Source organism: Arvicanthis niloticus, chromosome 9 (genome assembly GCF_011762505.2).
Source record: "Arvicanthis niloticus isolate mArvNil1 chromosome 9, mArvNil1.pat.X, whole genome shotgun sequence".
NCBI classification, from domain to species: Eukaryota; Metazoa; Chordata; class Mammalia; order Rodentia; family Muridae; genus Arvicanthis; species Arvicanthis niloticus.
This window is the reverse complement of record NC_047666.1, coordinates 31,289,475-31,299,128: the sequence shown is the minus strand read 5'-3', so window position 1 is coordinate 31,299,128 and position 9,654 is coordinate 31,289,475. Positions and strand designations below refer to the sequence as shown.

The window sequence follows — 9,654 nt, the reverse complement described above, 5'->3', positions numbered from 1 at the left end:
AGTACCATGGGCCCCTTCTGCCTGCAATGCGTCACAGTCACACAGCACTGCAGGCCTGGTGTCATTTAATCTTTACCCATTCAGCATTGCTGGAGGACAAACTGTTGGCCAGGCCTCAGCCTGGGGTTGTGAATACAAGCAGTCACTTGTCTGATGGGACAGTGTTCAACTCTAAGTTCCCAGAAGCAGAGGAGCCAATGCCTACCCCCAGCTTAGGAACTCCACCCAGTGCTGTAGCAGGACTCTACAGGTAACCCCCCCCCCAACCCCCCAGCCACCAGGGTCCTGCTGCCACCATGCTGCCCAGTCTGTTACTGAACAAGCCTAAGCTTTGCCTACTTTGATTTCTTGAGAGGCTCCAGAGCTTCTAATGAGATTCCACAGCAATAGCCTGAGGTGTGTCTAAGAAATCTGTCACTACTAATAAAATGCTCAATATTTCTCAACACCTTACAACTGACTTATCTATAAAACAGGCCTTCTTTGCCTCTGGCAGTGTCTCCTCATTTTGGCTGCCAATGACAGAGGTGGGGAGCATCCTGCTCAGGCCTGGCTCATCGAAGCCTCCATTCTCACAGCCGGATGAACAATCTATTGTTGAGCACAAGATGTCTGAATCTGCCATAGGGAAGTGCTTGCCCTGAGCTCAATAGAGAGCTAAGTGACAGGGGTACCCACTATGCTTTCTTTCCTTAAACAACAGAAATTCTGTGCATCTGGGCTCCCTCATTTCCAGTGGTGTGTGTGTGTTCCTCTGGCAGCTGCTCACAAGATGGGACAGTAATGACCGAGTATTGCCCCTGAGGAATAAATTAAAGGTCCCGGGAAGTGTTTGTTCAGATACCTCATATTGGGGCAGATCTTTGAAATTTACTACTTAAAACTGTCACTTGTAGCTAATGATTATAGATGAACTTTGGCCAAGTTACTTGGATTTCAAATAAAGATACTGCAAAGATAGCTTGGAATTTTCTTTGTGAGAAGCAACCACCATTCTTAACTGTCTCTTTCATGAAATGACCAACCCAGGAATGGAGGTGTGGCATCTCCTATGTCCACATATTTGACAAGAAGCAACTTATAGGAGGGTTTATTTTGGCTTACACTTTGAGAGTACATTACCCAGCTAGGGAAGACATTGTGGTGAGAGGCTCAGCTGTGATGGCAGGAGCATGGTGCTGCTTGTTTACATCTGGGGGCTCAGGAAGCAGACAGAACAGGATGCAGGGCTGGACTACAAAACCTTAAGGCCAACCCTCAATCAATTACCCCGTAAAGGTTTCATAGCTTCCCCAAACAGCAGCACCAGCTGGGGACCAAGTATGAAAATACCGTAGGCTATGGAGGACAGTCCACACTGTAATACTGTAACTATCACAGTCACCACTGTGTTACAGAAACCACTCTAACTAGTGCCAGCAAGCATGGGATATCCAGCTGAGTACTCTCTGGCCGTAAGTCTAAGGCATAGTTGCTAGGAACCCTTTGCCACACAGTCTAGACAGTACCACAGCAAACCAATATCGGTAGCCCAGGTATGGGGGTCAGCAGCAGGGGGTCTGCTTGAATTGTTAAGTTAGAGGACTGAGTCCCAAACCTGAAGGAGCTGCCAACCTGACAAACCCATGTGTTCCTTTTAAGACTGCGGGGCTTGTGAGGACTATGATAGAGAGGCTTTGCTGGAGGCATGCTAGTCAGCCAGTTAGCTATGGCCATTGCTGCTAGAATTTGGTTAAGCTGTCTACTCGGGAAGGGGATCTCGTGGAATGACCACTCGACACAGGCAAAATCCCAAGTCCTATGTTTCCCACAGTGAAGAGGTTATCACCCAGCACATCGAAAGCCTAAGGTCAGTGTGGGGTGATCAGGGCGCAGGAAGGATTCTGCCCCACCTACTCAAACTTCTATCAGATCAGCCACATTTGTTTTTCTCTTCTCTAACTTGTAGAAACAGGTACAATAAATAATGAAAACAAAGCCTCTTCAACGTGACGTTGGCTCAGAGCATCTGAGCAAACTGCACTTGACAGTGGATTAGCGAACTCAGTGAGCACATTTATAGACACATTCCCCCAAGTGTGGACTGTCTCCGCTTTTCTTCTTCTTGTGGTGCTGGGGACTATGGCCCTAACACATACAGGCCGAGAGCCATAGCCCTAGCTCTATTTTCTATATTTCACAACAGGGTAACTACTAAGTGGACGGTGTTGGTCCCAAGTGCTCTTGTGATTCTATGTGAAGCGTAGGCTGGCTGAAGCCAGAATGGAAGTGGCTTTGCTTTCAGCTGCCTCCTGCTCAGACTCTCTAGGCCCTTGTCACTAGCGGCCTATAAGCCAAGATCGAAAGACAGTTTCTTCAGAGTCACAGAAGTAATGCTTTGCATTTTCTTAGTAGGTTGACAGTTGGGGTCACTTGCCTCCCCTTGTCTGGTTCTCACTGGGTGCTACCTGAGCTCTTGGGGCCCCAAGACAGATAAGGCTAACAACAATGGCCTCCCTACCCCAGAACTGCTGGAACAGTGCTACCTCAGATAAGGGCAGGGGCAGACTGGCTGCTCTACCCAACATGGTGCCCTAGACATGGGAGACACACTGTACACACCAGGTAAAAAACTTGAGAATCCACAAGATACATTAAAAAAAAAAAAAAAAAAAAAAAAACCAGTAATAAAAAAGGAAACATCAAATTTAATTTAAAGAAAAACAACCTGAAAGTAAGTACAAGAACAATGGGCACACCAACTCCTGAAAAGAGCAAGGCGGTCGGTCACACTGACTGGAGGGCTGGAGAAAGGGACAGGTCATTTAGCTAGAGAGCTTGTGAGTTACTTGCAAATGAACTTCTTTGAGGGTTGAGGGATCCTCAGGTCATTCCTGACTATCAGAATGTGTGTGAGCTTCTCTCTCTGGGAGTGTCCTGTACATCTCAAGAGGCAAAGTCTTCACTTTCCTACACAGGATCCATCTTTTGTCTCAGCCAACTCTCAACGGAGGGGCGACTAGAACAACACCATCTCCCCGGACGAAGAGCATGGGGATGTTTCGTTTTGTGGACTGGAAGAGAACAACAAAAGGGAAAAGCAGGATCAGGTTAAAAGTCTGAGCGCCCGTTTCCTGGGTGACTGCAGCAGGGACCACTGCTGTGCACCCAGACCCACTCTCCTCTCCCTGTGTACTGCTAGAGTGCATTTCCCAGGCTTCTTTGTGACAGACCTGGACACAAGGTAGAGGGGTTTTGTGTTATTTTTGAGATGGGATCTGTCTTGCTGTATAGCCCACATTAGTCTGAAGTTTCTAATTCCCATACCTCCCACACCTCAACCACCAGTGCTGGGATTATTATTTTTTAATATTTATCTTCACTCTATGTGTGTGTATTTGTGTTTCTTTTCTGGCATCCTTGGGCTCCTGAATGTATATAATACACATGAACTTACACATAAACAAGTCAGACATTATGGCTCATGACTGTAATGCTAGCATGGAAAAGGCTAAGGCAGGTCACCTTGAATTCAAGTACAACTCAACTACATGGCACGTTCCAAAGCTGCCTGTGTTATAAGTAAAAACTGTGTCAAAATACATATTAAAAGGGGAAAGGAAGAAGCAAGTGCTCTTGGCCCCTGAGCCGCCTCTCTAGCCTAGGTGCTGGGATTGCAGGATTACGCCACTACGTCTGGATTTGAACTGACTGGGGGAGAGGGTGCTGGGGATTGAACTCTTTCACATTCTAAGCAAATGCTTTACTACTGAGTTATATCCTTAGCTATGGCTGAATTTTAGCCATGGATTTAAAGAGTGACTTCCTCTGAGTGTCAATGGGTAGTCACTGTTTTACCAATGGATGGACCCTGTACACTGAGGTCTCAAGGAACAGGAGGGTAGAAGCCTAATGTCCCCAACTTAGCACTGTGATGACTGTAGGTAGGGCCTCAGCCTCTAGTGAGCCCAGTCATCACACCATCACACCATGGACTCCTGGGAGTGCAAATGGGGAATACAATTTTCAAGGCATTAGCTTAGTGGTCAGGCTTTGGACAGTCAGCAAACATGGTGCATCTGGAGTCATCACTAAGCCTTGACAAAATGTTAGCAGAACCTGAGAGCCAAAGACCTTCCAAACCTACAGACTGTGGCTCTGAAAGGCTAGAAACAGCCAAATGTTAGTAAGTGCTCTGGTGTAACAGATACATTCAGCAAGGAAGTACAAGAATGAGATCAGGCAAGAGCTGGCTAGTTATCAGGGAGACAAAAAGAAACAATGCCAGATGCTTTAAGCCCAACTATATAAGTACAAAGAAAGCCATGACACGCAAGCTTGTCAGTTAAAAACACTTTGTCCTCAGGCAGAGACCAAGCAGCCTGCTGAAGGAAGCATGTGGTTAGTCAGAGTGGTATGACTGAGATGCTGTCTCTATGGTTTCCAAAAGGTCTGTAATTATGTGAGGACTGGTGCTTTAGGATGAGGGTCAAGATGGTTCTGCTACAAAGAGCACAGCATCACCAAGAGCAACCTGGCAGTTAACCACACTGTGGGCTGTACGGTGAAGGAAAGTGGTAAACATGATGGACAGCAGGAAAAGTGGGTTAGAGCCAAAATATTTAGCAACCAACAAAAGCAACACTCTAACTGTGGTGGGCCAGCCACTGTCTGTCTTCCTATTAGCTAGTCACTCAGGAGTTAATTATAAACGCTGTGGGGAAAAACTCTGGGAATCCCAGTGGTCTGTGTTCCCTTCTTGCTTTGGGAATGTTCCTGTTCATTAGTTATGTCAGCTGAGAGAGCAAAACATACAACGGGCCAAGGGGAGGCTGCTGTTTGGTTTCCCATCTCAAAGTTAATGAGGGATACAAGACAGCAATGTACTGTTCTCCACAGTGCTGCATGATAAGGACTGTGGATACTACCCACACCACCAGCCTGTCCTGCCTTGGTCTGTAGTAAAGACACATGACACACTCGTAGAGATGATGAAAAGGTACTCAGAAGTTAAGAGCATCGGCCACTCTTCCTGAGAATCCAGGTTCAATCTCCAGCATTCACAGGGTGGCTCATGATTGTTTCTAACTCCAATTCCAAGAAATCTGATGACCTCTTCTGGCCTCCTTGGACACCAGGCGTGCACACAGTACACAGACATACACAGACATCCATACACATAAATTTTAAATTTAAAAAAGAAAAGAAACTGTTCTATTTGTGGGCTTGGTGTGGTAGCACAAGCTTTTAATCCCAGTACCCATGAGGCAAAGGCTCAGACCAAGTCAGTTGACTGGAAAGGGCACTCTCCAACTGTTGAGCTGCCCCTAGGCTATGCAGTGTGCGCCAGATTCCCGGCTTTGTGAGCTGTCACCCATGTTGGGGCAGGCTTTAGTGATACAGCTGTCTTTCAGATCAGTGTTAAAAACAGGTTGTGTAACTCCAAAACCCTTGCATTTAGTTATACACTCTATCAATAGTTCCTAAGTAGATGCCAGAACATAATGGGCTTTCCACAAGTATGTGTTAAGCTGCTGCATGTTGAGAACTGACATTGTCAAACTGAAGGCTTGCAGGACTTACTTTATATATCTCTTCATATGTCTCCTCATCAATCTCTATCGTCGTTACAGTCTCTTCTACATCTCCCAGGATCATATTTAAATGCTGATCATAAGCCTGACGTGGGAGGGTGAGATTTGAGAAACAAGGAACAGGGCTCAAAAGATACAAGTGCTTTATAAGTAACAGGTTCAATACTTACACCCAAAACTTTTACATTAATACCAAACACTCCCTCTGTGCTAGTCTGTCTTTACAAGCTATTCCCAGTGTCAATATTGCTTATGATAAAAAGTGAGTTCAAAGTAACCTGAGAATACTTAAGTACCTTGTTACCCAAGGCGGTCCCACCATTCACAACAATTTATTATGAAAACCCAACAAATTCTCTGTCAGACTTCTTTCAGAGATGCTAAGCAGCATAAAGTCCTCTCACTTGCTGTGTGATAGATAGCACTGTGTTTCTCAAGCAAGGACACTGTCATTTGATGCTCACAAAAACAAAACAGGTGTAGCAAAATTTAACCCATTTTTGTGGACATGGGTATGTGTGTGTAGTGTACATGTGTATTGCATGTTTACATGTGTGTGGATGCCAGTGGCTGAAACTGAACCTTCCTCAGGTGTTCCCCACCTTACATTTAAGATAGTGTCTCTCATTTGAACACAAAGCTTGTTGACTGTCTAGCTAGCCAGCTTGCTCTGGTGTTTCCACAGGTGTTGGGGATCTAAACTCCAGTCCTCGAACTTTACCCACCAACCATCTGTCCCACCTCCACTCTGCCCATTTATAACTTGTCCAGAGCTTACCATGCTTTGGCATCTGTGGGCTCAGTCAGGAAGGACTGCAAGCAACCACAACGTTCAGTGCAACCTCCAAAGTTCATTCCTTTTACTAAATGGCAAACCTCCTGGGGCTACCCACTTACATGTTCTTCAAACAAAGTGCTAAGTGCTTTTCCTGCTCATATCAAGATTAAAAATAGTCTAACAGCCACATTGGGAAGGAACTGCTTGGCAGCTACACAAATGAGCAAAATGTTCAGCTGGAGAGCAGGGAGGAAACAGAAAGCTGGGCCCTTACTACAGAGGCAAGAGCTGCAGACACCTCCAAGTTAAAGGTGACGGTCTGGCCTGGGTGTCATTCCATGTGCCAAAGAGCCATGCAATTTAGCTTCATCCCACGTTTCTCAGCATAGTGACACCACTGTTCCCACAGGCAAGCTTGTAGATCAACGGCACAATTTCCTTCCCAGCCCCAGAGGTTCTTTATCCTCAGGTTTCATGAAAGAGCTATGAATTTTTAAGACCGAGATAAGTGGGATGGCCTGGTCTCCCACACTGGCTGTCACTGGCAGTACAGGACTGTTTTTAAGCCTGAACTAAAAAGACTTATTTCATTCCTGTATAAACAAACAGCTCTGAGGAAAGTAACAAGAGACAAACCCTTAAGTACACATGATGTCACTTCAAGGGACCAATTCCACAGACACCATAGATGTGTACAAGCAATGTATGTAAAGTGCCAATGCAGTTTAACAGCTGGGAAAACAAACAAAAGCGTGACTGGAGCCTCACAGGGAATCCTGTGCGGCTGTGTCAGCTGCGTAATCATTCCACACAAAAAACATGTGAAAAGGGTGTGTACAAATGAGACAAGGTTCCACTACGTAGACCAGACTGGCCTCAAATATATGATCTTCCTGCCTCAGTCATCTAAGTACGTACTTGAATTATGGGCACATGACTCCGTACCTCACTAGGATCCCCCTTCAAACACAGAAGGTAAATACACATGCAGAAAAGATGTGGACTACGGTGTAGCCAACTTTGAACTGTGGTTATACATAGAGAAAAATGGAACTTCACCTTTAACTCTATGCGGATTTCTGTGGTGTGTAACTTTTTTTTTTTTTGAGTGCTAGGGTAGGGGCTTTGCCACATGCTAGACAAGCTATCTCTAGCCTGCTATTTAATTTTTTTAAAAAACAAAGCAGAGTTTTATATGTCAAAAACTAAAACACTCCGTCCAATAACTTTAAAAAATTCAGGACAATGCCAAGAATGGTCGTGCATGTCTATAATCCCAGCTCTAAGGAGAGAGGCAGGAGGATCTTGAGTTTGAAGCTAGCCAGGTTGCATAGTATGACCTTGTCTAAAACAAAGAGAACAAACAAGTTTCTTCATAAACAAACAGAAGACAAAACTGAAGGAAACAAAGGTGTTTTATATGGATGGAGAGATTCTCAAGCTAAGAGCACTGGATTCCTGCAGAGTTTGGCTTCCAGCAACCATCTCAGGCAGCTCACAACTGTCTGTAACTGCAGCTCCAGGGGATCAGATGCCTTGCTCTGGTCTCACAGGAGTCCAATCCCTCTCTAAAAACCATGCTGGTTAAGGAAGAGAAATTTTAAAAGTAAACAGAATTTTCCAACTCCCCAAAGAAACTGTGTAATTCAAAAAAGTTTATGTTGCAGCTCCCATTTCTCTTCTTTGTAAGGCGACAGGGAGGGGAGAACAGGGGAGGGTCTGGGTTTGAGATGACTTAACAGACTTACATGTAATCTGCCTCGGAGCTCTCGGTCATTTCTCATTTTCACGTAAATTCGCTCATCTAAGCTGAGCCTGATAAGATCCAGGGGCTCCTCGACGGTATTGGTGGTCTGTTGCTGATGAAGGAAGGCGGCTTAGTAATGGGATACTAAGTGGTGGTACAATCACTGTTAAGCACTGAAAGCAGCGAGTGGGTGCTGGTACACAGCCAGGGTTGTCTGCAAGAGCAACAAGTGCTCTTAACCACGAAGCCACCTCTTCAGCCCCAATAAAGCCCTAGTAAGGAACTTACATTCTAGCTGTGGAAGAAACACTTTATTTGTTTGTTTTTTTTTTTTTTTCATTAAAAAAAAAACCTTTTTATTTTCAAGAAATGCAAGAACTCTGTACAGTATCCAGCTGAAGGCAGCCCAAAGGTTGCAGACTGCCATCAAGGCTGCGGAGAGTAATGGCAACAGGAGCTGAATTTCCACTATGGTTGTAGCTATGCATGAACATTTTTAGGCCAGTTTTTTGAAACTGAGTTAAGGTAAGAACACCAGGAAACTGTGGTCTTTGTCAGGACTCCATTGGTGTCTGTGGGCTCCTGCTCCCACAGGGGCGCCTGACAGATAGACCTTTTGTGCTGCCAAGAACCAGTCTCTCCTGTCTGCCAAACGCTTCCTTCACTGAAGAGACAGTGCTTAAGTCCCAAACCCGAAGCCCTTCTTTCTGTCCTCCAAAGGCATAAACAGGAAGAAACACTTTAAATAAAGAAATGCATATTTAAAACAACACGCTCTGAAGAGAAATGCAATAGGGCGGTACGTGTGTGTGTGTGTGTGTGTGTGTAGGGGGCTATGCATGTGCGGGAGTGCAAGTCATTTCCATGCCAGGGTATGCCAGCTATTTAAGTATTTAAGGAATAGGAAAGGGCAGGTGAAGAGGCCTGTAGGCTCTTCCATCATCCTGTGTACCAGATCTTTGTTTTCCTCATACTACACCTCTACAAGTTTCTCTATCTCATAAAACCGCACCTTTTATCTGTGCAAGCGAGCCACTGCCTGTGTGCCAGGTGCTTACACGCATTGCTAAGCTGGTGTCCTACGGCTACATCACGCTTTCTGTCGGAATCCCGACAGCTATCTCCCAGAGATGAGTGGGCATCCATAGCCGTCCGCATTCTACAGAGAAAGGGCGCCGACGACAAGCGTGACGGGCAGACGGGTAGGTTGAGAAACTCTGGGCCTGCGTTAGTTTTAGGAGCAGGCCCGGCTACGGAAGGCCGTGGTAACTCGATGAAGAGAAAAAGACCATCCCACGGCAAGCGTGGAAAAAGCAAGCCGGGCCGGGAAGTGAAAGCACTTCCTCTTCGAACGCTCCAGGACAAACTTACCTGATCTACGTCGTCCGCCATCTTTCAAACGCTGCGCCCTTTCCACCTCTCGCGAGAGCAGGCACTAGGAAACGTTAGACCGCCACGCACTGGAAGGCGAACTATATTATTTTTGTCCCTTCGCTCCCTTGTAGTTTGCGTGGGGGCGGGGCTTCCTTGGAGGGCGTGGTCCTTCCCTGGGCAGG

The 9,654-nt window shown here is 45.9% G+C and overlaps 1 protein-coding gene across 1 annotated transcript; it reads right to left on the bottom strand.

Moving 5' to 3' along the window:
- Window positions 1–2,667: 2,667 nt before the first annotated feature.
- Lsm3 (LSM3 homolog, U6 small nuclear RNA and mRNA degradation associated) lies at window positions 2,668–9,611 on the bottom strand. Its single transcript, XM_034511215.2, has 4 exons — window positions 9,470–9,611; window positions 8,100–8,210; window positions 5,563–5,658; window positions 2,668–3,053 (listed from the first exon to the last, which is right to left on the bottom strand). The coding sequence occupies exons 1-4, from the start codon at window positions 9,488–9,490 to the stop codon at window positions 2,973–2,975; spliced, it is 309 nt and encodes a 102-aa protein (XP_034367106.1). The 5' UTR covers window positions 9,491–9,611; the 3' UTR covers window positions 2,668–2,972.
- Between the last annotated feature and the right edge of the window lie 43 nt (window positions 9,612–9,654).

What these genes read in the sequence shown, in the direction of transcription:
- Lsm3 (XM_034511215.2), bottom strand. Translation starts at nt 9,490, where the DNA reads ATGGCGGACGACGTAGATCAG. An exon ending in TGGCGGACGACGTAGATCAG is followed by an intron (nt 8,211 to 9,469) that starts GTAAGTTTGTCC and finishes TTCCTTCATCAG; the next exon opens with CAACAGACCACCAATACCGT. An exon ending in AGCTCCGAGGCAGATTACAT is followed by an intron (nt 5,659 to 8,099) that starts GTAAGTCTGTTA and finishes CTCCCACGTCAG; the next exon opens with GCTTATGATCAGCATTTAAA.